The 26,937-nt window shown below is 37.3% G+C and overlaps 1 protein-coding gene across 4 annotated transcripts in view; it reads right to left on the minus strand.

Moving 5' to 3' along the window:
- PIK3C2A (phosphatidylinositol-4-phosphate 3-kinase catalytic subunit type 2 alpha) overlaps positions 1-26,937 on the minus strand; it is a 49,926-nt gene that overhangs the window by 15,888 nt on the left and 7,101 nt on the right. For 2 of the 4 annotated variants that reach the window (XM_041481238.1, XM_041481239.1), the window contains 14 exons: positions 21,970-23,144; positions 16,306-16,412; positions 14,574-14,731; positions 11,594-11,714; positions 10,866-10,977; positions 10,217-10,296; positions 10,039-10,102; positions 7,564-7,707; positions 5,538-5,580; positions 5,236-5,449; positions 5,023-5,145; positions 3,441-3,608; positions 1,164-1,272; positions 265-407 (listed from right to left, as the gene is read on the minus strand). In XM_041481238.1, the coding sequence (XP_041337172.1) occupies positions 265-407; positions 1,164-1,272; positions 3,441-3,608; positions 5,023-5,145; positions 5,236-5,449; positions 5,538-5,580; positions 7,564-7,707; positions 10,039-10,102; positions 10,217-10,296; positions 10,866-10,977; positions 11,594-11,714; positions 14,574-14,731; positions 16,306-16,412; positions 21,970-23,079 (2,696 nt within the window). In that variant the 5' untranslated portion in view covers positions 23,080-23,144. The remainder of the gene's footprint in view (positions 1-264; positions 408-1,163; positions 1,273-3,440; positions 3,609-5,022; positions 5,146-5,235; positions 5,450-5,537; positions 5,581-7,563; positions 7,708-10,038; positions 10,103-10,216; positions 10,297-10,865; positions 10,978-11,593; positions 11,715-14,573; positions 14,732-16,305; positions 16,413-21,969; positions 23,145-26,937) is intronic. The other 2 variants (XM_041481241.1, XM_041481242.1) reach the window with 2 other exon arrangements.

Raw genomic sequence — 26,937 nt, forward strand, 5'->3', positions numbered from 1 at the left:
AGGAACAGGTGACTATAACAGGCAGGCAAAGGGGCAGAAGTCTTGTAGCAAAAACAAATAGCACCAGCCAAGCAAAACAGAAGGAAATTCATTAAGTCAGTACCGTGATTTCACATATTAATTAAATGTCTTGTTTAAGTCTCTACAGGTCTTCAAAATATATTAAAAAAAAAATTACAGAAACTTAAGAATATATAAGCATTCCATATCTTAGCTACAAATTGTCATGTGCAAAAAGAGCCCAGCTGGAAGAGATGGACACACCCAATGGTGCTATCCTTGGAGAGAATGGCAAGGAGACGTTCTCTCAAGGGTTTTTCTAATGTTTCTACAGAATGATGCACAGTAGTCTTTGCAGCTTGAGGAATTTTATACTCAATATCAAAAGCATGGGATGGGAAGTCAATCTGAAAAACAAAGGAAAAAAAAAAAAGATTATGCAAGTCCTTAAGTAAAGAAAGCTCACCCTTCCAGCAGTCTCAGATGTCTGGGTGTCTGAACTCTTTAGTTCTACAAGTGAAACAGCCCCCAGATACTGTTTGCTGAGTATTTTTTTCCATCTCAATTCTTCTACATGACTACAGCTCCCAAATGTACAGCTGTGTTATTGCACAATGCAGTGGCTGGAGCACTCCTCAGAAGAGGAGTGAGAATTCTTAGAGCAGAGATAATCACAGAGCTGTTCAAACCCACACCAGTGGTTTCCACCCAGCCACCCACTCAGGCCATGTTTTGGGACTGCTGAGCCATGGCTAGTAAGGCACCTTCTCTTTGGATGGAAAATTGAGCTCTGAATTGAGAAAGAGAGGTGCTTATGTTCTGTAAAGGAGCTGGAATTGCTACTGCTGGTGTCCAGACCACTCCCATCTCAGCACACATTTCTATGAACTGCTTTCAAAAACATTCTCTCCCAGTACCAACAGCATGTCATGCCAAAACACTTCTGATTTCTCTTACTTCCAGATAGTTTATTGAATAACAGATTTCTAGAGACTTCCAGGAGCTTCCCATTCTTTGCCCTTACAGTTTAGTAATCACTATTCTATACCGACTTTCAAGTATTACTGAGCAGAACTTTCCCTCTCCCCAAAACATTCATCTAATAAGACTTACAAATTACAATATTCAAACAAAGCATAGAGTAAAACAGAATTATGTATAACCTGCAATACTATTCTTTCCATATTTCCTTTCTTAGTGGTCATCCCTGACACATGATGTGGATGTGATGAGGTCCACAGCTGCAACAGCTTTGTCCCACTAGTTAACAATCTGAGAAAAGAACATGTACAGGTTATTCACAGTCTGTTTACTTCACCAAAATATTAGTTCATTTTTTTTAAATTTACTGATTTTCACTGGCTGTCATCTGTACTTTAAGTGCTTTAAAGGGATGCACACAACTTTTAGGTGAAAAAGGCAAAGGAAAAAGTCCAGTGTAGATTTAGTTGACACAGATAAATTAAGTGTTCCCTGTTCTTTAAAGTCAGAAAAGGAATACTTTTGCCTCTGAGAAAAAACTGAACACACACACACACACACACACACACTCTTCTTAGCTTCTAGAAAAAAGGCCCAGGCATATGAATCTTACAGGCTTCACCATTTGCTTGGACTTCTCACATTACCAGATTCTGCAAGGGCATATCAAATGATGTTTGCATTTGCCAGGGTATTCCCAACATTAATACCATTTCCAGGTCTAGTAGGGCACAAATGAAGAGACTTCATAAATCAAATAAGTGTTGAATATTAGGTACAGAAAACTTCTATAAGTCTTTTAAAATGAAAAAGTTGCCCAAAAGACTGCTTGAAGGCCAAGCCTTAAGTACATTTTGCAAGACATTTTAGGGTTTGTAAGTATTTCAAATAAAGAACAGGTTGTTATATGTAAATATAAATAGGAGCTTGTCATGCCAATAAAGATTACCAAATTGTGCCACTAAAGCACAACTGAACAGCTTATTCATTTTAATAATTCTTCAATTTAACACAGTTGCCACAGCCTTCTGTCTCATCCACAAGTAATGATGACTTAAGCCACTCCACATGCACTTCAGCAGAAGGGATTTTAACTTGGCCATGGATTCAAACACATACATGACCAGTTTTGTTTTCCCCATATTTCAGTTATTTTCAAGCTGTAGATCCTGCCTGCCATTGATGCTATTTTCAACTGTAACTGGAGTATTTGGCTATCAGTTTTAACTAGCCAGGTCTGGATTTAATTTGTGTGGACTGCAAGTACCCACTAAGCATCTCTACAGCTCTTACATACAGACCACTCAGCAAGCTCTGGCACAACACACACCATTGTAGTGCTCTGCATAAACAGAAAATACAGTTTTCTCCCCAAACTGACTCCTGTGAGAACACCATGAAGACAAGATAAATTTGCAATTCAAGTAAAAAGCTGTGTTTTCAAATACTGTGAAGTGAAATGTGGTATTTAGATAGGAGACTGAAATGCAGCATTTGAACAGAAGGTTGAAATAAGCATCGTTTATGAAAAGAAATCCAAGCTTTGGTGGAGATTGAAAGCAGCTGCAGGCCATCTTTGCAATGCAGGAAATCCTAAACTCTGTGACACTCTCAAGCTGTTGGAACCATCACCAGACAGAAGAGAAAGCAGAGCAAGTGAAGTCAAACCCAGAACCAGAGGATGCAAAGCACACGAAACAGACACAAGCAACACACAGCAGTAACTGTCCAGGAAAGATCTGGCTGCCTTTCTGCAGCCTTGCTTGACAATTTAAACTCCCAGGAAGACCTAGAAGTCAGCAGCACACATAAATAGGAAACCTTAAGCATAAATGCAGATCATTTCTGCACCATGATGTCTAATTTGGGCACCAGAGGTTCCAGCCTACTGGTTCATGTCTCACTGGGTAGCTGCCCGAGTGATAAGTGTTTTGGAATGAGCTTTGTAGTCAAACTTGGAATAACAAAGCAACTTGAACCACTCCAGAAACATTCAGCTTAGGAAAGTTACAGCAGGCTTCTCATTCGTAGTGAAAAACATGTAACAGCATCCAGCAGTTGTATTTGAAGGAAAGCCAGTTGAAACCAGAAATATGCCACAAGTTTAACACACTGGCTAATTAGCCCTTTATTTTAATTGTTTAAAATAAATCCAGCTCTAAATCAAAATGAATTATTTTAGAATATTCTGGGGTATAATCATTCAAACAATATCCAACTTCCTCCAGCAGTGAAGTTTTTTCAGCCAGTTAGATGGAAATTCTACAACACAAGACCATGTTTTGTCCTCTATTTAATGCAATGTATTTTTTCTGTATCAGTATAGCTTACAATTCTTATCTTTATCATGGCCTACTATATTCAATATCAGAGAGGCAATTTCTATAGTTATGGGTGTGGAGGAAGCTCTACACAGAGCAAATCCTATGGATAATCTTACCCATGTTTTGGATACTTACCGCCTAAAATCAAATAGAGGTAGAGAAACCTGACCCAAATTTTCTGGGCCCTTTCTCTGCTTATTTGAGTCAGGGGAACTCCCACTACTTTGATTTAGGATTCCAAATAAAGTCAGACGTAAGACTGATTCCAAAGGCAACTGTGAAATCTGGATGGGGAAAATTATTCTATAAAATAGAAGTATTAAAAATAAGTCAATTAGAAAAAAGGCAGCAGTTAGTAAGTTACAGGTTTATCCATATAATCCATTTATGCTTCTTGCTTTCAAAAAGTCAATTAACATTGAAGAACAAGTGTTAAAAATCCATGCAATCATATTTCACTCCACTTCATCTCCCACACCAATGGTTTGTAAAACCTGCTAAATTACACTTCTGTACTACAGTCAGATTGGAACAACCCTTTTAATCTCTGTCTATTAAATCACATTCCTTGCACAGAATTGACTGTCCAGCATAACCAGTTTTCCCACTCCACTCACTAGGAAGGGCCCACAGAATTCCATGTTAGCCACCTCCTAATTTTTCAGATTGAAAGGGTCAGCTGACAATAGTTTCCTATCCAAATGAAAGAATCTACTAAGAATACCAGAAGTTAAATTCTACATAACAGAATTCTATAAAGCAAGCAGCTGAGGAGTATACACACCTCACTGAGCTATTCAAGCTTCCACTTTTGTTTACAGTTTTTACTGCCTAAAAATGTTCTTTTAGTTTGATTTCTCTGTAAAACCTGACAATTGCACTATAAAGCACTACACTGTTGTCAGCAGCTTTTAAGCAATCTAGCAGACCTTTCACTGTAACACACCAGTACTTGCCAGCAAAAGATCTGACAATTAACCCCACGTATCACCAGAAAAAAAGGTAGTTGGAGTACTCTCTGAAGGCAGGTGTTCTAAAAACTCTCATTGCTGGTCTGAAATAATTTTTTCACACAAACTTTCAGGGTATTCCTTAGGGTTTATCTCTGACCTTTAAAAACAGTCAGGAGAATAGATATGGGGCACCATGGAGTCACATGATGCCTCAGCTAAGACAGGCTGCCTGACAACTCAAGTGGCAGAGATTAAGCTGTGCACAGATAATGAAAAATGTCCCCCCTTCAGTCAGCAGACACCACCTGCCATTATGTCCCTATCTTTTCTCTGTATGCCCTCCCTTCTTCCTTTCTACCCCCTGTATTTGGAATAAAAGCTGATTCACCATTCATGTTAGCAAAACTGAGACATTGCTTTTCCTCTCCATTTACATAAATTGAGCAGTACCTACAAGCAAGCTATATTCTTTTATCCCTCTTACAGCAGCACAAACCATTCCAATTGCAAGGAATGTCATGACCTTCCCAACTCCCTCTAACTGTATGCTACAAACACATTAGCACAGGGCACTTGTCCATTTCATTTCCATTTCCCCTTTAAAATGAGTACTGAAATACCATTTGGAAAAGTATTTCTGATTTGATCAGAAATTGTTCTTTGGATGCTTGAAATGGAACCAGAACCAACAGTTGAATGACAGCATTCAGTAGCTAGCTAAAACAAAACATTTTATTGAGTTTTAACAAACTAAAGTCACTTACAGTTCATCCCATTTAATCAAGTAGAAGAAGTTCTTGTATGTGCCAACCTTCTTGGACTGAACAGGTTTGAAGAGATCTTTTCCATTATGAGTCAGAGAACAAATCAAGTAGTATTTTTCATAGCTGGGTAAGGAAAAAAAGTTAAACATAAAAAACCCATAAAAGTATTTAAATATATATATATATAGAGGAATTTTACAATAAGTCACTTACTTTGACACCCAACCAGAAGAAATTCCATGAGCAGCAAATATTGTGAACTGGAGATGTTCTGTGGCAGTCCAAGCTTCCTTGGTACTCTTACTCTCTTCTGGAGAAATTGCTGCTGAACTGCTACAGGAATTTGTGTGGAGCTGCAGAAGGGCCTCGACTGCTTTTGTTAACTGGTCCATACTCACTTTCAGAGGGTGTTCAGGCTGCAGTGAACCTAAATGATAATTGATTTTGAATGCATTTCTTCCTAAATTAGCCACCTCAAAACAGTTTTCAAATAAAAATTGAAGAACTTTACTCACCAGAGGGGCTCTTGCTATTGTCATCACCACATTTTAAGGATACCTACACAATAAAATCAGAAGAAATTTCAATACTGAAAATCCATATTAGTTTTCCATGGCTATTAAGTATCATATACAGAAATGATGAACTATCTGAATTAGGCTCGTATTTAAGTTTGTGTAACACATCTTTTCACACAACGTTCCTCAAGAGTTAACTAACAGCATCACGATTTCCATATGATGCGGCAAATATTCACCAAGTTCAAAAGCTCATTTTTTGTTATGTCAACTGCTTTGACATTCTTTATATGAAGTCCAGAAAGACACAGTACATTGGAATATTGCCCAGGATAATCTAACTTCTCTAGGCAGAGATAAAACTTGCTCAGGGCTGTTATGGATGAAAGCAGAGGTCATTAGCTTATTGACTAGTAATTTAAATCTGAACAGCTTTAAACAGCTTTTTTTGTTTTGTTTGTGGCATTTGGTAAGGTACCTTTTGCTGGCAGAGTTATAAATTTGCTGAATAAAAAAAATATTAAACAACTGAGAAAATGAAGAGTAAGGATTATTACTTTGTATTGTCTTTGCATCTTGGTCTGCTAAAATGGAAGTCTCAACACGATGCAACATCACAACAATGTCTAGTCTCAACAAAGACACTGTTGAAACCAAGAGGCGACTAACAAATCATGGGAATTCACTCCCTTCTAATCAGGAAGGGTTTCATGCACAATTCAAGTCCTGATAAAAGAAAAATTTTTAATGAAAACTAAGCTTGTGCTTGAAAATCAAACCCCAGTGAATTCCTAACTTCTTACAAAGTTTGTCACAAGTGCTGCAGAAGATGAAAGCTCTCCTCACACTTCTAGTGTACTAATTGAGCATCTTCAACTTAAAGTCTGAATACAAAAACATGGTCAAATTGTCCAACCACAAACAATTATTTTGAAAAAAAAAATAAAACAATATCTTACAAAAAATTACAATTCAACAGTCCTCAATACTTATAGCATTTTTGTTTCTGAAAGCAGTCCTACATGTCTTCATACACCTTACTGTGTAAGCCACTGTTCACCATAAAATAATCATAGGTTTTTATTAACAAAATTCCACCTTTATCAAATTCTACTGGAGCAATGTTATTTTTGGGAGCTATTTATACACTGTAATCTAATCATTTCTACAGCTTTCTCATACCAAAAACAAACATTGAAAAATATTTATATGCTGTATTTCACTATGTTGTCTTAATGTCTTCTGCACTCCCCTGTAAGAATTTCAGTTCTTGTGACAACTATATTTATCTGTCTTCTGCTCAGGATTACAAATACATCACTGAACTGATGAAGCCAAAAGCAAACAGAGCATCACGTGAGTTGCCACTTTGGTAAGGCAGCAGGACAACAGAAATAGCATTGTAAGATTATTTAGCTTTTTTATTTGCACACTTCTCCACTTAACGACTGTTTTTGCCAACATGACTTGAGACTGTCCTGCTCAACTAAACCATTCATTATAAGGCAGTTACACCATGAAATTCTGGGCTGTTTGAGAGATTTTGGGTTTGTCCTTATGCTCAGGAATCCCAGAGCATGAACAGTTAAGAGTTTTAAGATGCTATTTTTTAAGATGTCACAAACACTACTGGGAAAATACATGATGTCAATTCCTCCTTTAAAGCATAACTGCATTAATTTTAGACAGCATGAGATCCTGTCAGTTCCCCTCAGTCAGATTTAGTGGCATCTCATGTGACACAAGCTTCTAGTTGCACAACCAGAACACAGTACTTTAAAATCAGTTTTTAAACAGTCATTATTTAGAAAAGGAAAATATTCCCAAAGCAAGCGATTAATGCATTAACAGCAGAGATGTCAAAACAAATTGAAGATGTCCAGTAAAATAAATAAACAAATAAAACCCAACAAAAACATCCCAACAGAGCCCTGACAGAACTGTTGCTGGTATTTCCAGCTACTATAAACTGTGAAATAAAATTTATCAGTTAAAAGATGCAATTTATAGAGTGAAAGTTTACCTCAGCATTTTTAATCCTTGGGAGATTAACAGCCCTCCTGAGCTTCTTCACTGATTCCGTTATTGCAGGAGTCTCTACACAATCCAATGTAGAACAGATTTTTCTGACAGTCTTAATTACATGATCTACTGCTTTATGCTGGTTCTAATGAGGAATGTATGAGAGAACACATTGATCTGATCACAATTGTGAAACCCAGTATTGCTTTAATGTTTTTTAATGAATTGCCAAGAAAACGTCACTATGAGATGCACATCTCCATTACATTAAACTGTGGTGTAATGATTGGAATAAAGAAAAACCTCAATATTGAGAACTTCCTTATGAATGCCAAAAACACAGCAGTACAGATCCTAGAATGGGGTGCCAGGAAACATTAGGAGGCTCCCAACCATTTTACTATTAAACTGTTGGCAAACAATTATTTTCTAATGAGATACTAAGCTCACTTTCCCTCGTGGCCTAAAAAGAAAGTGCAGTTCAAAGAAGAATATTCAATTAGTGTGAGGAAGCAATGCTAAAGAAGCAGTATTCCAATTTCAGCCCACAGGTTTAAATTACACTGACACTTCTACTACTTACACTACAGTACTGCTTCCATGATGGAACTAATATTTTTTACTTCCCTTTAATTTACTTTTGTATGCTACTTAAGGCAAAGTTGAGCTGCTCCTAACATTCTCTTCCTTCTACTCTTCCAACAGAAGAAAAGCCACTCGAGTAAAATCTGAATTATCCTAGGTTTCCTGGGGTTTCTTTTTTAATGTAAGGAAAGTCTTCACCCAATTTTAAAGAACACATGTAGAAAATTAAAATATTTGCTTCAAAATAATAGTTTACTTTTTAAAGGTTTAATGTATAGATCTCTTTCACAATAACTTCTGAGCACTTGCAACTAAATAAGAGGAATAATTATTGCAATATTCTCTCACTAAGATGTAAACTGATTCCCAGCCAGCACTCTTCCAGACATATACTTATGGCCTTCCTACAAATGGGTAGCAAAGAAGCCATTTGAATCAGAAAGTTTTTAAGTTGAGAGTTACCTGGCAACAATTAACTTTTCTGGTAAGAAAATAACCACAGAAGTCAAAAGACACTGTAAATATTTAAGCCATTCTTCCAAAGCTAACAAATTGAAGGTAACAGCCTCTTTGTGACATGGAAAGAGAAATTTCTACTGCTATTTTCCTCACAGGCTCTCAAATCTCAATAAAAAGACAATTGATAACTTTCAAAGTGTTCAACTATGTGAAATCAAAACCCACGTAGAAATTATTTATTCTTCACTTGGATTATCCATCTTCAGCTACTGAGTATGTAAAGGAGCTCACTTTATGAAGTAAAAAATTCAAATGCAGAACTGCTGCTATTTGGACCTGATCATCATCACCTACAAACTACATCTACCAGCCTGAAAAAGCTCAATTTCCTACAAGCTCAACAAAGGGTAGAACACAAATCTGAATTGAGATGTTTTGCATTCCTCAGCTCAGCCTGTGAAATCACACCTAAACAAAGAAGCTGAAGCAGCTGCAAGAGCAAAGCAACAAAAGTACCACCATGGTAGGGAGCAGTAACTGCTCACTCTTTTACAAAAAGGTTGTGTTCAAAACTACCCTTGAGAAGGTGGTGAATCACCACCAAGGGAATTAAATAATATTAAGGGAGTATGGAAATAGCAGACAGCAGCTCGTTCAGACCTGCATTCCTGGAGAGGCAAACAAATATAGTGGAAATGAAAAGTATTGCAATTAAGTAATTAATTTCAAGACTGGTTAAGAAACACAGTTATCTAATGTTTAAGCATTTAAAACTCCAAGTTACACTACTATCAGCAGTTAAAAGCAGCTTCTCCTTTGAGAAATGAGCAAAGCAGGTTATATCCATAAGCTTTTGCAGATGGGATATTACTCTAACCTATTCAACATCCAAGTCGCTTTAAGCTACCTGTCATACACTGAAACAGACAATTTTTTTGACAGCGTACTTTAAATTCATTGAATAATGCAGAATAAGACATTATTATGATTTGTGTAAAACTTATATGTATGCTCCAAACATGCTTCAGTTCTAACTCCCATTGTACACAACTGTTCCTGCTCTCTATTATGCAGATTTTTATCTGTTAGTAAATACATCCTTCATGGCTGGCAACAACAGCCATAATCAGAATTCAGACCTCTTCCCTATTCTACTGAATGAGCCTCTTCCAGCATGTTTGGGGCAGAGGCTATTTTGCACCCCAGGACTTGGAAGATAGATTTCTACTTGTGATGATCACATAATAACTGAGGTTTGCAAGAAAAGCCAGGAAGAAAAGAAGAACAGAAACCTCAATACCCATTATTATAATTTCACATTTGAAAGCTTGCTCAGATTCTCAGTTTCCCCAAGAAAACCTGCAAGTCTTTTTGCCAGCTACCTTACCAGTGACTTTGGTCATGCTACTTTTGGTTCAGCAATAAACCTTACCTCATTCTTAAGGGCTATGTTAACTTGCTTGTGATACACCTCAAGAAGCTCTTCAATGGAAGACCTGCAAGAAATAAAAGCTCTTGAACAGAAGTACAAGAACAGAACAGAACACCACCTTGGTCAGGAATTCAGCAGTGATCAGCACTTGATTAATAAAATAACCACAAAACATTACCTTATGATAGGCTCTCTAAAAGGCTTTTCTACTTTGTAGAGGTGTTTGTTTAGATGTACAGGTGTCTTGTCATCATCCTCCTGCAATAAAATATGAGGTACTAAGTCCAGTTCTCACCTTTCTATAAGGTTTTAGAAAATTAATTACTAACACCTGGGGTGTTGAAGGGGAAACATGTAAGGTGATCTCTTCAAAGGGGAAAAGAAATAACTACTTAATAGCCTGTGAAATGTGTACACATGGGGACAGAGGGAAGAAACAGCCATCAAGTGGCCAACTATGCAGATACCAGACACTCCTTCCTTCCTTCCTCTTTGATGGTCTGATACATATTCAATTAAACTCTTCTCAAAAACTGTTCCCAGCTTTTATTTAACTCTGAAATTTGTTCGTTCTTTTCCAAGCCTCAAGTTTAGTCCCACTGCTAGCATACCTTTTCCAGGTATAAAATACTTGGCTCTAGTAAGAGGCATTACCCATATTTACGGGTAAATATGAAAATTCATTTTCATATGTGAAAATTCAGTGATGTACTTCACTTCCTGGCAGGATAAGAGGATAGCATTTCCCACAGCAGGCAGGCATGCTAATTTGCCAGTGACACAAGGAGGTCACAGGCAGCCCTCCCCTGCAGACCAGGAGCACTCACTGTCCGCGCCAGGTCGCTGCACATCCCGCTGTGGGTCAGCAGCTGCAGGTTGATGTCCGTGTCCCACTTCCGGCAGCTCTGGATGTACTCGTGGCTTCCTATGCAGTGCTTGCTGAGAAACAAAAGCAAGCACAGTCACAACCAAAGCAGTGCTTGCCCAAAAATCACACCAAATACTCCAGGCAACCTGTTGCCATGAAGTAAGGAAATGGTGAATCAACCTCCACGCCATCCTTGGCCTGATTTTTACTTCTGCACAGGTTTTTATACACTATTGCAGACACCTGGACTTGTGCTAAAGCTCTTAACCACAGTGGTTAACACTGAAACCAAATATTCCAATCCAGAATGGGACTTTTTAAACATTTGGTTTTGGAAAAAAAATTCCAACAAAAAAACCAAACCAAAAATCAAACCAAGAAACAAACAAAACCCTGCAAACCACAACACCCCCAGTTTATTAGAGAACAGTTTATTTTTTTTCAGTTTCTGAGATTTGAAGAGTGGTCAAAAGAAATGCTCTAGAAACGTGCATCTGCATTAGAAAAGAGCTGATGACAACTTTGCTGTATCCCAGAACTCCAAAAATTTCTGATCTTTGTGCAAAGACTAACTCCCTTGCATTTTTAAGGTTTCTTTCACACATTTAATCACTAGAGATACACTTTCCAGTAACTGTGTCACAAAAAAGCATGAAATTAAGAATTAATGAAAAAGAGTTTGCTTACTTCTGTAGAACTTCTTCTTGGCCACAGACCTTCAGGATATAGCTGCCAATGTCCACTTCATTCAAGTCATCATGCACCCAGCAAAGTGCCTGCATTATTATAAGCTCAACAGGGGAACTCACTGTTTAAAGAAATTATATCTAAAAGTTAAATACAAATCTATAGAAAGCGATATTAACTACTGTTCACTCACAAATTGTAGCTATTTAATGAAAATGATTTTTATACTTGTAGAGAAGACCTTTATGCTTCTATTATCACGTAAATTTCATCGTTGGAGATCTTCACTTTTCTCTCACAAAGAAAGGTATTTCACGAAACTTGATTGCCATTATAAAAAGCCCAAAACAATCTTTAAAAATTAGGATACAGTCTAGTCACTTAACCAGAAGTACAAACACAGTCTGCAGGACTGAGCATAGACTTCTTTTTTCTTTTTTTATTTTATTATAAATTTGCCCTATTTAGCAAGGTCTTCAATTATGTAAGTGATCCCAGAGGCACTTTCAGTTTAAAAAACACTATCTGAAGAGCTGGAGATTGAACTCCTCTATTTGTCTGGCTTTTGAGGAACTGAATATCAGCTGCAGCTGAGGTAAATCCTACTGAAAGTCCTTTCCCCTTTTTCCTTTGCACTTGTCCAGGGAAGTTTCTACTTAGTACAGATCTCAGTAAGCATCACCAAGCCTTTGCAAAATGCAACTCTTAGCTACCAGTACTTTTGCATCAGGCTCCAAATGCTTTTTGGAAAACAGTCTCTCTTCCATCCAGTAACTACAGAGCAAAAAAATAATCCCAGTCAAATACAAAATCCATTCCCCCACAGCCACCAGCTGTCACCAACTAAAAATACAGAGAAGTCTGAATGAAACAAATGCTTAAATACAAAACGCCCCCTAGCCCTCCCTACCTAGTTTCTGATGATCTCCTTCAAATCATTTGCAAATAATGTCAAAGTGCCTCAAAATTCTGTAAAAAACCTGTTATATAAAAGCAATTTTATATTTTGTCAGTACCTTCAGAGTGGGGTTTTTTTCCCACTCCAGGGACCTTCCCGATTTTTTCTTTTTTTTTTTTTTTTAAAAAGAAAGAAATATTACTGCTATGGTAGATACACAGAGGTAATGCTACAATATTTCCCACAAGATAACACATATGCTTCACCTCATTAACAAATGATTAATTATTACAAGCACAGAAGCATACAAGCACATATAAAGAATTACTGTGTGAAATTCAAGAACAAGGAATGATTGGAAGTATGAATGCAGAAACACTTTAAGTCAATAAGACTGTTTAACTTATTATTGGGTGAAATGGCTGTACTGCCTTCAGCAGAGAATATACCTGGGAGTCGATAAAGAAAAAAGATGCAGTGATATTTCATGCAGGGATAGTTTCTGTGCTGTAGCCACAGGCTGCACTGCCAAAGCTCTGCCAGCTCTGTGAAAACTGCAAAGATGTTACCACCTTTTCCCTGGCCTACATCTTATTCAAAGACGTTAATTTCTCGCTGACACACAATGTTTGCTCAGACAGAGCAAACTTCCAAGCAAAGTCTAATAAATGAATGCAAAATGAATCCAAATAAGCTCTAAAGTTCATCCATTTCCCTCCTGAGTCCTTTCTACAAACAGCTGTCAGAGCACTGAGAGGCTGCAGCTCCTTCTGGGCAAGACTGAAAGCTTTACAAGGTATGTAACAATTTGACCAAGATGAGAAGGAATTGAAGGTAGAGATTAACTTTAAATACCCTCATTACTAGTCACATACTTGCCCTTCACCAGCTATGGAAGACAAGTAGTTTAACTGTGATTAGTTTCAGCAAAATGGGAATAGAAAGTGCAAAGAAGAAAGTATGTCAGGTTAGAACACAAAACACATTCCAAGCTAATCACAAAAAATACTAGAAATAAAGGGCTGGAGCCCTAACATTTTAGTTACCCTACCAAAGCCTTCTGTAGGAAAGGATTAAGCCTGTAATATTAGCAAAGTGTAGTCTTAAGGATTAAGTGCAGAAACCCTTCTAGGCTATATTTACAATCCAACTCATTTCTTAACAAAAGATTATTAAGTCACCACAGAATAAATGTACGGTCCAGCAAATTAATATAGAAAGAAAACCCCAATGCACTGAGAGCTTGTTTTTCCAATAGAGCAGCAAATTCATGGGAGCAACAGAAAAACTCCAGATCTTTTGAGAACAACCAGCTGTGAAGCATCTACACTGTTAGAAGCGGAGATCCAAATGATAACCCTCACATGTGACAGAAGTACAGAGGCAAAAAAGTTTATTACCAGTTATTTTATCAGCCAGAACTGCCAAAAGTTGACAGCATGCAGTTATAAAGAAAACCACTGTGCAGTCAAGACTGCACAGAGCATATGAATTTATGTAGTACAACCAGGCAAACCTCAAAGGTCCACCCCAAACCAATATTCCACAAAATTACCCACAAAACCAGGACAGCCAGCTGTGGCACATTCAACAGTATTATTTTAGTGTTTGTGCTCATAAGCATGTATTGAAGGGAAGTAATAGACAGTTTTAGTGTTTATTCCTATTCTCCAGCAGCAACTTGCCTGAACTTTTAGATAGCCTACAAAAATTTGTTTTAAAATATGTTAGAGTGTTGAAATGAAAAATTAAACTTTAAAAATCTCAGTCCTGGTGTCATGATCTCCTCAATAACTGAAGTAAAAAGACTTGAAAAACTGTTTTATTCTATCCAGCTATGGACAGAGGAGGTTTGCTGGACTTTCCTTTTTTACAGTCAATATTTCAGTTTGTCAACTTCTAAATATTTTCTGATGGAGGCACTGATCCAGAACTAGTCCTTTCCTCAGTTACCTCTTCCACATTTCCCACCAACAACTCCTTCCCCTGAGACCCAAGGATTACAAAAAATGACAGGCATTGTCCTGGGCTGAGTGTACAGTCTTTCACAAGCAAACTCCAACTCAAGAAGCAGGAACGTACCATCACATGTGAAAGTTACTGGTTGCTGGAATTCTTCGATTTCTATTGAAACCTTGATACTGGCACTCTCCCCACTTATATTTCTTTGCAGCATGATTGGACTCAGCACAAAACCCGGGTTTGTTTGCTGATCAGTATAAGGAAACTTGGTCCTCAATCTGGAAGAAGAGAAGGTTTATGAAACATTACAATGGAGAAGTCCAAGACTAAAGCAAAATAACATGGTAATAACCACAAGGCAGAACAGTAAAGACTACCTTTGGCTCTCAACCTAAATGGCATGTGCAAAGCACCATTTAATTTTTCTACTCTCAACAGGGCATTGCCCACAATAATTATACAACTAGTAGTTAGACAGGAAAAAATCTTAAGTGTATAATTAGGAAGGTTTTCTACATAGCTTAAAATATTTAATAGGTCAATTCTTACAGGACATATCCAACTTCTGCAGAAGTTAAGCTCTAAAATAGTTCTTAAAAAGGTAATCCACAGTATTTTCTAAAAGTTAGCTTAAAAAAAAAAAAAAAGAGCAACAAACCTCTTCACATGTTTCAATTTTAGAAGTCTAATCTGAACTTGGATACCATGCAGAAGGTAGCTATTCTAAGCTATGGAAGTTGAGGAAGAGGTCTTAATTGAGGTAAAGGCTTTTATTTAGGACACAAGCAGTAAAGAATGTTTACCTACAAGTGAATAAACCATACTTGGAAAGCTTCTTGTAATCTTCTGCTATTTAACATGGATAAAATAACTTAACCTTAAACTCCTGCCAATATTAAAGCAATATTATAGGAATGAAGAACAGGACTACTCTATGAGGATCATTTATTTCATCATCTTGATTCTGGACAATAGCAAGATCCTCCAGCAATTTGTTAATTTAGATTTAACAAATTAGATTTAACCAGAAAGTGTTGCTTTGTCCTAATCATCATCAGTAAGTTTTCCATATATATGAATTTTCATTGTTTTTGTGGAGTTTCCTTTTCATTTCACAAACATTCCTGCTTTTAAAAAAATAGATTCTGTCACTGAGATTCAAAGATCTCTATTTTCTCCATGATTTCTTGAATTTTCATCTCAAAAGGAAAAAAGGCAAGAGTAGTTTGTCTTCTCTAAGAAGAACACAAAAGAATAAACTCTCATTAAATTGTGGCAGTAAGAAAAAAATCCCAGACAATCTTTAAGAAACTTCACTCGATCTTTAGGGATCAAAGCAGAGACAAGTTTAAAGGCAAGTTTTATGTTACAGAATTCCAGTTGTGGAAGCAACAAAAATAAAAGCATTTAAAGGTAGGAAATCCACTGAGTGATAGGATTTTGTGAGGTGTATCAGCTAACAAGAAAAAAAAGACTTCAAATTCTTTCAACAGAAATTGTAATTAAAAAAAACAAGATAAAGAAAAATACTTTGAGGATAAAAAGATATTACAAAAACAAGGAAAAGTGAAATTCACAGGACAAAAATAAGAAAGAGGACATATGATAATGTAATAATCTTAGTACTGAAGATCTTAACAATTCTGTTGCATTCTTGAAAAAAATAAACAAAACAGGACAAAACCAGGAAAAAACTGAGATAAGAAAAGGAAAAAGGATACATACTGAAACCTATCCCATCAAGAAAAAAAAAAATAGGACTGTTCCTGTCAAGCTAACTGCAAATGAATCATTTAGCTTTTTTTTTTTTTTTTCTCTTCTGAAACTTAATTCATATTCAGCCATTTCTTACTTTGTAACTGCTTCAGAAAAAGCTGACAGTTCTTGATTCTGCCCTTCAATTGCTTGGAGAAGCACGTTTCCTGTCAGCGTGCCAGTGGTCCCATTGTCTTTCTGCAACTCAAAGATAATACAGGATTTAAATAGCTGCAAACATATTCCCAAAGCCAGCAAAGCCACATGCAGATGACAGCTTTTCATGAGTCTGAGGTTTACTATTAGTTTTATGTCTGTTTCTACATGGAGAAAACCATGTATCACTACTAACTTGAAAAGTATAGATTCATTGGAGCAGCGACTCCTTGACAGCAGGTCATTTATTTGCCAGCACCATTATCAGTTAGTATTAAATTACAAGCAGTTCCTGAGCTCTCAGCAGTGACCTGTTGTACTCAGATTTGGCTAAATTCAGCTGAACCACAGATGGAAGAAAAACATATTTTTCCTCCAGTTCTGCAATTCAAATTCAGTGTAGTTCCAGAAAGAGCCACTACATATCACTGGTGCCCATGATTATCTCTTCCTACAAAGCAGGAAAATACAAGTTGAACACTGGAAGGAAAGAGCATTCAGAACATGAACCTTAAAACTAACCCCATGGAATCAACTTACCACTGTTTTAATCCCTTATGCCAAATGCTCCCATCACCTCCCAAAACAGTAAACCACAATCTTTAAAGTATCCAATTCAAAAAGCAACTGCTAAAAGAGAGCTGCAGTTTCAAACAGCAAAATCTAATAAACTTAAAAAAACAAAACAACAAACACAGAACTTCAGCAGGTTTTAAATCCATATCTGTTTTCTGATCCAATTCACAATACCTCCATACAAAAGCTGGAGTGAGCAAAATGCAGAGAAAAGTTGGCATAACCAGTGAAACTCAGCTGTCCATAGTATAACAGCCACCACTAGCCTGAAGGATCCGTGAAGCTCCTGCCAGATTCTCCCTGGAATAAGTTACATGACCAGTTACATCTTTCACCCAAAGACTTTACAATGCTTATAGAAAACTTTAATCCATCCACGAGGCCAGGAACAAAGCAGGCTGCACTACAGTTTTTCCGAAAATCACCACAATTTATTCATATTTAAAGTAGTGATTAACTACTTAACAAGTATGTGGGTTATTTATTATTAGCCCAAGTAGTCAAGTCATTTCATTAGAGTGTATCAGACAATACAGTTAAATTAGACTCTCAGAAAAGGGGTCAAATCTGAGAGAGCCACATACTGTCAGGTCTTTTCCTTTAAGCACTTTTTTCCCTTCAAATTAACTTCTTTAAGCAGTACAGCATAAACTTGGAAGAGATACAACCTATAATTGCCACTTGAATTGCACTTAAACCTAATTATTTCAGCTAAAATATTGGCTGCATGAACACTGATCGGTCAAAAGGACAAATTCTGTGTAATTGGGGATTAGCCATACCACAGGAGACAATTAGAACAGGAAGCTGTAAAGCCACAAAAATTGAAATGAGCTTTAGGAGCATGCTTAATGCCTTAAATTTAAATAGGTTCTTCTATTGTAACATCTCAGACAAGTTCTATCACATAAAAATACTACCTGCTAACCTGTGCAACTGTATCTAGTAAACACATTCTCTAAGCAATTGCACAACAGCACTACCAAAAATCACAAGGAAAGAGGCAGGGAACATACCCAGGGAAAGGCCAACACCTCTGATGAAGGTTAATCACCTGCTGGCTGGCACTCAACACCAAACTCAGCCACTGCAAATCAAGAAGCTGCCTCTACCAATGTTAAATTCTATTTAAAAACTCTTTAAGGAATACTACAAATAGGATAAAAGCATTAAAAAAGGGGCCAACTTAAATAAAGTCACATCAGTGATGAAACACCACTTTATGCCACTATGTGACACTTTGGAATTCCTTACAGAAAAAATTTGCAGGTTATTTTACTGTTAAATTCAAAGTTCAGGGAACCAACAAGGCATGTCAACACATGCAAGCTTAGCCAGAGTAAATAATAAATTCTAATCTAATGAGCAAAAACAAAAAAAACCAGATTTGGTTATCCATGGTTCACCTCAGGGTCACACTTGGCTAAGGAGAGAAACCTCATCTTATTACAAATATGTAAGGATGGAAAAGACCTCCTGGAAGAAAATTAAGAACATCAAACACCTCCTTATTTTTAGCTGAACTTCAATATTAATTTTTGATCACTTTTGGGAAAATAATTTCAAGACAACAAGCTCTGTAAAACAAAGAATTCTATTTAAGCCCACTGGACTCAAATGGGTTTTGAGCAACAAGTAGAATTTTAATTTCTTTAACTTCCACTTGGGTCAATTTAGGAGGTGCAAAAGCTATCAGTCAAACAGGAAATAACTTGAAAGAAAGGACTTCAGGCCAAATGAGATAAATAGTTCATGTCAGCACAGGCTGCAAAAATAGAAGTGATCTGTAAATACAATTAATCTGAACAATGACAAACAAACCCAAACCCCAACAAACTAACAAAAAAGTCAAGTTAAATAAAATTCCATGAGTATACAAAGTCACAAGATTTTGCAGCTCTGTGGAAAGCAAGAGAAAACAACACATAAAAGAGGACAAAATGATGTTTTTTGCCTCTGCTTTCAGAAATGAGTGGCAAACACTGAAGTATTTAAGGGGGAATACTAAATGTATAGTTACTTCAGATATGAGTATATACATAAAACAGGCAATATACAAATAGATACTTCACCAAAACAAAGCAATCTACTGATTCAGAGAATAAATAGACAGACAGTCATAAGTTTTGATGGAATCAAAATATATTTTTGATTGAATCAAAATACTAATATTTTTTCTAAAGGGGCAGAGAGACTGAGTTTTTCAGGAAGGGTTTGGGAGAAATGATCCTGACTTGTTAAGATATAAGACTTGAAAATATACTTTGAAGAACATATAAACCCAGGGTAAATCGGGTAAAATACAAGAGAGCTGTCAAAAGTAGAGGCTACATAACTCAGCTTTCTATTGTACTGAGTAGAAAATTATTTAAACTAGAAAATAAAGTAGAAGCACAGGATAGGCAAAAGAGAGAATATCCAGGTTGTATTTCAAGAATATCCAATTGAGAGATTCATCTTTAAACCTATTTATTTTCTTCTTTAATAACTCAGGAGAAACAATCCTGCTAACTCACAGCCTTGTATCATCACCTACCTTCATAACACAGGCTAGAACTGGAATATGATGCCAAAACAAGTCTGGAGGAGCACAAGTGGAAAGCAAATCTCAAACCTTCAATTGGGCATTCACTGCAGAAGTCTTATACAAATTAAGAACTTGTTTGAAAAAGATGACGACTTAATAAAAATTAATTGCCTACAGAATTGATGTTGTGGTGCTATCACAAATAAAACAAATGCAATAAAAGAGTACCAAGCAGGATGGCCCTGCCTGTAATGAGGGTTTATTGCTGATGTACAAGGCATGTGGTACCCTGTGCTTTCACACAGAGAGCTAAAATTCTCATAAGTCATCTTCAAAAAAATAAAAAAGCAAAGAGAAGCTCTCACAAAGAGCTTGCAGTGAAAGCTGACAGAAAGTCACCATCTCTTGTAACATGTTGAGGTAAATATCAAAATGATTCTTTCATCTTAAGTACCTGCTGTTCCATCCTGAAAGAAGAACATTTGCTAGGAGCTAGTTACAAACGCGTTCTGCTGAAAATCAGATGACTGATGAGGAGGAGCTGAAACAGCCCTTAAATCAGAAGAGGCAGGAAGAAAAGACCACATGTGAAGGCAGAGCTTGAACTTCACTTATGAACAAGTCAGTCCATGACATGCAAATAGCAGGAGACTGGACCTTATCAACAGGAAAGACCCTTTGAAACCCTACATTCTTGAAAAACCTGGAATGTATAAAGCCAGATTTCATTCAGCAACAGTCAAGCATTACTTCCTACAGACACCACCTGAGAAGCACCGATCGAGTGTAGCCCAGTTATTTATTAGTCAGGAGTTAATTAGAGCCAACCAACCAGCACTGAAAAACTGACAAACACATCACCAGGTGACACAGCAAACTGAGAAACAAAATGCTGCAGAGCCCAAATTTACATGCCTCTCCAAATACTAGGGAACAACAGAGCTAATGCATCAAACTCAACAGCAAGTGGGGGAAAAAAAAAAAATAAGTCAGACCCAAGAGCTGTACACATGGCACAAAACCAGAGATAAATGGATTTTTTGGGTTTCAGGGTGGTTTTTATTCCTTCTCCACTGGCCTTCTTTTGAACTTTTGCCAGAATACTGACACCTAATCCAGAAAAAACAGGAAATTCTTCAAATGAGGGGCCAAAAATTTCACTTCAATGGAAATTTAGACAGCCTTTTAGGCCACAGTCTAGTAAATACTCCTATTTCTGAGAAAAAACCTCCTCCAGTTTGGGGGTGGGGAGGGAAGATATAAGGAATTATTTGGAAAATATCCTTGAGTGATAACAGTAGGTTTTTTATGGCAGCCTATTAGAAACACCTAGAAAAATAACACCTAAGATTTAAAACAGCTGCAAACCAAAGTCTCCAAAGTAAACAAACAGTTTAATTCAAATTCTCTTACCAGTTCCTACAAATAAAATTTTTTTGGCCGTTATCACACTTGCCAGGGTGCTGGCTTTTCCACTGAAAACTTCTCCACTTCTCTTTTAGTCTTTGTACACCTCCAAAAAAACCCCAAAACCCAGAAGTATTCATATCCACTTTCTAGTGAGCTGACTAGTATTTTAAAACACAATGTGGGTTGTTTTTTGGTTGGTTGGTTTTTTTTTTTTTTTTTTTTTTTTTTTTTTTTTTTGTGGTAGAATTACCACAGAAAGAATCAAAAGTATAGGAAAAGTTAAATAACCAACAGTTCTTTTACTGGACTTGGGAGAAAGCAAGATGCCCTAATGGGGCATAATTAAGCAGATGAGACTGTGACAGTACTGGCCACCTGCTGCACAGTTTGCTTTTGACACAAACTGCACGTGCTCCATGTCCAAAGGTGGGAGTGCCATAACTAAAGCCCCTGTTGAGAGTTTGGTCTTGAATCTTTTATTAAAGTGATCCTAGAGAAGAATCAAACATCTTTTTAGCCTGCCTGATAAAAGTAACATCACACAAAGATGGTTTGCCTTCTTCTAGAGCAGAAGTACAGTGTTTCTGACCCAACAGCCACTCCACCACCCAGCACAAAACCAAAAATTCTGTCGAGCCTTTTACACAGAAGGAAAGCTTTCTACCCACAAAAGAGAAGTATATTTTGGTCTTGTAAAAGGCAAGATAAAACTTTCAGTGCTTAGTTTGACTCCTTTTTATTTTACAGTATTGTGTGAATTGCTCATAAAATTGAAATGTTTATCAATATGAATTAGACACTTACTTGCGCTGAGTATTATTTCTATTTCTTACTGGAGTGTGAGTTGAAAACCAGCAATTTCCCCAGTAAATATGGAAGGATTACACAAGGGTAGAGGTATTTTGGGAGATAATTCAGTAGTAGTGTTCAATTTTCTGAATGGCACCAATTGTGTGCCGTAACATCACATTATTTGGACATTGCTCAAGCCAAGTAATACACATAAAATAAATAACAGACCTTAAAGTGTCTTTAAATACTGTCATTAATCTTTACTGTTATACTGCAATTTCAAGATACTGATTTACATACCTGTGATGTTTGGCCCTGTAACTTTGCAAGCTGAGTTGTTTTCATGTTTAAGGACTGACTCCTTGTGACTGTGGCTCCAGAAGACTTCCCATTAACCTTCCTTTCCAAATGACAAGTTAGTAACAGCTTTTCTTCCAACAGAACAGCATCCCACGGATCTTCAGCAGTCATACTTGAAGGCCTCTCTCCATCACCCTCTGCCTTGTTTACAGTCTCCACAGTGTCCACTTTTGGTTTACTCAGAGGATCCAAATCCAGCCAGTCGAATTTACTGACATCCCCGCAGCTCTCCGAGGCCGGCAGGTTGGACACTGCAGACTTTATGGAAGTCATTTCTAGGTCCGTGCTCGACTTCCCATTCCTCAGGAACTCTGAAGTGCTTGCAATTTTGTCAAATACTTTTGCCATTTCTGGTGTGAGTACTGGAGGGTATAAAGGTAGGCCTCCGTGTGGATGGAAAGGTGTGGTAGCTGCCAGGGGGTAGGAAATGTATTGTGACTGTCTAGGAAGACCAAGATAAATAGGCTCTCTAGGGGGATAGGACGACATACTTGGATGGAATCCATTCTGAAATACACCAGTCTGTTTTGTGTAAGAAGCTGAGGTGTAAATAGGAGGTAAAGTGCATGTCACAGGTGCTGGTATTCCAGGTGTCCACTGTCTCCTCTGACCCGTGGGCCCAAGATAAAATTGTGAAGATACAGATGGGCTCAAAATAGGACTTGCTGGTAATGTAGGTACTTTACTAGATTCAAAATTGTCATCCAGCAACAGTTTCTCTAGTTCAGCATGAGTAAGCTTCTCTATGTCAATGGTACTTAGTTTATCTTCCATGCTCTTGGCATCAGACTCTGGAAACACCATGAGATCATGGTCCTGCTTGTTGTGAGTCTGTGCTTTTTGTCTGGGGCTGCTTAAAGAATGAAAGGTTTGTTTATTACCAGCTACACCTCTTTCTTTCTGCATCTTGGCTAACGCCTCAGCTTCCATCTGCAGTGCCTCCTCTTTGTCCACATCTTTTGACCTTGGGGCTGACAGAGAAGGTGAGGAGCGCTGTTTGAATCCATTGCTGCTGGATATCTGGGCCATGCCGCAAGAGCAGATGTCCATGTAAAGCAGCAGCACTTCCCTTGCACTGGTTGCCTACCCTTGGCTTCAGAGCAGATTCAGCAGACCTGAAAAGGAAATGAAACATTAGAAATACATACAACAAATCATACTGTCACACATCACCAGCTGACAGAGTTGCACATATCCTTCAGAAATCCAGGATGTAAAATTTTGAAGAGGCCAATTTTTGTTTATTTGGGGGGAGAGAGTAACAAACTTAAAAAGAAGCCACACAAATAAATTCACAGTCATTGAATTATGCAAGACCCAATTATTTTTCTTACTCTGCCCACTGGTGCTAGTAAGCCCTTGGTTGCTTTTTGCACCACTGGAGCCAAGACACAAAAAGGCACCTTCAGGTACGTAGCGGTTTTCAGACTGAGCAATTACACAGGTGCAATCTTGGGGGCAGAAGTCTTTCTAAAGACTATACAAATATAGCATTGATAAAGCACATTATCAAGAGGACTTCCACCTTACTTCACTAGATTACAAAACCAGACCTTTAAAACTGCTGTACCATGATTGTAATGGTCATAATGACACTGAAGGACCTCTCTTCCTTTGGAAAATATTGTACTTTACCCTCTTAACAAGAAAAATAACGCTTATGAAATGATATTTCTTGGACAAGCAAAATAAGCTATTTAAGTACAGCTGCTCATTGACTAATATCTTTAACAGCCCTTTACAGGAAGTGTCATTCACTACTAGGTAAGGAAAAAAACTCCAAAAGGTCACTTTTGCTTAAGGCCACCACCAAGAAAATGGTATTTTACATTTCTCCAACTCCAGTCTTGTGGTTAGGACTACGCTACAGCTTCCCATATTCATCACAACCTCTATGCAGACTCTTTATTAAAATAATCTTGCAAGAGATTACCACAAGAACTGTGTTATTTTTCAGCATTATTTCTACTTTATTCTGCAGCTTTTTGCACACAGCTGGGTCAGAGCTGAGCCCAGCAGATAAGATGTCTTCCAGCAACAGCCAGTATGCACACCAGCAGCAAGATAAAAATCAGGAATAATGAGTTTCTGCTAGGAGGCTTACATAATCAGCAATCCTCATTAAAACACAGTTTCACTGAACTAGATGAGCCTTATAGATGGAAATCATTCTAAGTCATGCAACAATCTACAAATTAAGAATTCTCTTGCAGCAAATAAGGCAGATAACTCAAAATTCTTTATGTTCTCTTTCAATTCATACCCATTACAAGGGTTTGGATTTTAGATAGGGTTTTTTTTTTTCCCTCCCTCCTTGAATCAAACCAGTGAGATGTGCTTCAAACAAAGTGACTGTATTTCTCTGGACTCCCCACACAGACAGCAAGATTCTTAGCAGATTTATAACAGATTCTTTAAATTCTTTAAGTCTGGCCAAGCTTTTGTTTTATCTACTTCATTTCAATGGCTTACAGTGTGAAGGACAGACATCTTTATAAAAGGTTCTATACATTTCAGCTCAGTCTGAAGATAAATCCAAGTGAAACCCTTCACAAAGCAAAATTAAATCAGAAATGATGTTACAGTTACCAAGACAAGATTTACACAAAAGAGGATGTCTTCAGAAAGACTGAAACAGTGACAGACAGAATTACAAAATCCCACAATTGAAGTCCTGGGACATAAAGTTTAAGTAGGAGCTTTGGAAGTTACAGGTATCAATCAATCCACAGGATAATGATGTAAATATTCAACACAGAAGAAGTCTATAGAAAAAAATTGACACCAGAGCCTCTTCTGTACAGTGTATGAAGCTGCAGAGTTTGACACCCATTAAAGCCATAAATATTGCCATTAGGAAGAAGTCTTGTCCTGTCTGCTGCCTATCTCCAGAGCTCAGCATAAAAGACAATCAGAAAATAAATTTTAAAACCCCAAAACTATTTTGCTGGGTTCCTTTATAGACAACGTAGGTCTCTGGTCCCATTAATGGAACAAATGTGGCCTTTCACTATTTACTACACTCTGTTAGCAGGACAATCACACTAAAACTCCTCCTGAAGATGTACTGAGTTTTTTGCAGATGGTCTAAGCCTACCAGCCACAGATAATATCCTAATGAGAAGTCTCATATACTTGACACCACCTTCTCAGACTGTCTAGAAAGCTAAGCTGGCTTTAATCTCTTCATTAACTTACAGCTGGTTTAAACTGCTCTGTCAGATTTTAGATGCAAGAACACCATGACTTACAAAGTCCTCTCAAGAATTCCTACTTGGCTTTTCCAAGAAGCAGCCTGAGGTAAGTGCAGCTTGCAGTTTTCTGAGTCTTGCTGTTGCCTAAGGATTCTAAAGAGCAGCTGGGCTTTTTCCTGAACTTTATTCAAAAAAATAAAATAGAATCATACTTCCCAAGACCATTCAAAACTGCATGAGCTACAACTTACAAGATTATCAATCCATTCAGGTGTTACTTGATAATTACAAGCCATTTTTTCTTTAGCAGATGAAAAAAAAATTTTTTTAAGTAAATACTTCAAAGTATTTATATAAAAACAACAGCCAGCTCTTAAAAGAAAAAAAAGCCTTATTTGTCTGCTGAAATTGACGGCCTTGATCTCCATACCAGCAAGCAGTCTCCTGTTCACAAGGAGAGTCACTGTTCCACGAAGTCACAACTGCAGATAAAGACACATTCCTCAGCTCTCAGAACCATGGTGCACAGCTACCACAGCACCTTCATTCACAACATCTAGAGAATCCCAGTCATGCAGTAACTGCTTGTTTATCTCACAATTTCACATTACAGTGCTGTATTTCAGTCAGTTTATGACAACACACTTGCACTGGTAAATCCAGTGACTTCCAGCACTCAAGACAGAAGGTTATTGTTAGTGGTTATCTGAAAAATTGAATTTCAGCCTTATTCTTTGTAAGACAGCCTCAGCAGCACACATACACATAATATGATTGCTGTATTTAAGTCCTGTCCTTGAGAAACTTCTTAAGTCAGTGTATAAATGTCTGTCAAATTTTATAAGTAGACTGCAGGGTTTTTTTCAAACAGTTTGACATTAAAAAAACTGATACAAAAAATCTTACGAAACTGTAATAGTTTTAGCAAAAATTTATCCTGCATGCCAGTTCTAAGCAGTAAATTCATATAACACATCAGAAGAAAAGCTCCCTAGGCATAAGCGTGATTAAAATACTGATACACCTCCTTTTAAAATCTAACCATGCAGCATTAGTTAACTTTTTCACATAAGTTTAGCTTCACTTTGAACCTCTCACTTTGCAGCCATTTAAGTTCAAAGGCAGAGAGTGAGCAGAATTTAAACTTCTCCAACATTTACAAAGAGAAGGGCAAATTCCATTAGGATCATCTATCAGCAGGGAACTCCTCAAACACTCAGAAAAATAAGTTTCAATTCAAATCCTGGAATCCTGAACCATTACTGACCAAGCTATAGGAACTCACCAGAAGTTTGCAACAACTGGAGGTCACTGAAGACCCAGAAGTGATCTTTATAGAGCTAGGACTGCTCTCATCTGAACTGCTGCACACTATTTTAAGTAACAGGAATAATCAGTTTTCAGCTGTCAATCTGTTCACCTTCAAGAGCGCTCCTCTTGCCAAGCACTCTAAGAACGTGAGAAACATTTCATTTATTTTTAAAGGAAAGCCAGAAGCAATTGAAGAGATTATAACAGAAATTCAGAAGTGATAAAACAATCCCCTACACCACTTACTTGACCCTTAATTTTGAAATTAAACAGACACATTCATATTTGGGTGGAGTCACCACATTTCCACTGCTCTAGCAGAACTTGACCTATTTCCTTTAAAAGTGGGTCTAAAACCTCAACCACACCATTTATCTACAGTCCTGACCAAGGGTAATGTCTC

Source organism: Pyrgilauda ruficollis, unplaced genomic scaffold (assembly GCF_017590135.1).
Source record: "Pyrgilauda ruficollis isolate IOZ18807 unplaced genomic scaffold, ASM1759013v1 scaffold55, whole genome shotgun sequence".
Lineage (NCBI taxonomy): Eukaryota > Metazoa > Chordata > Aves > Passeriformes > Passeridae > Pyrgilauda > Pyrgilauda ruficollis.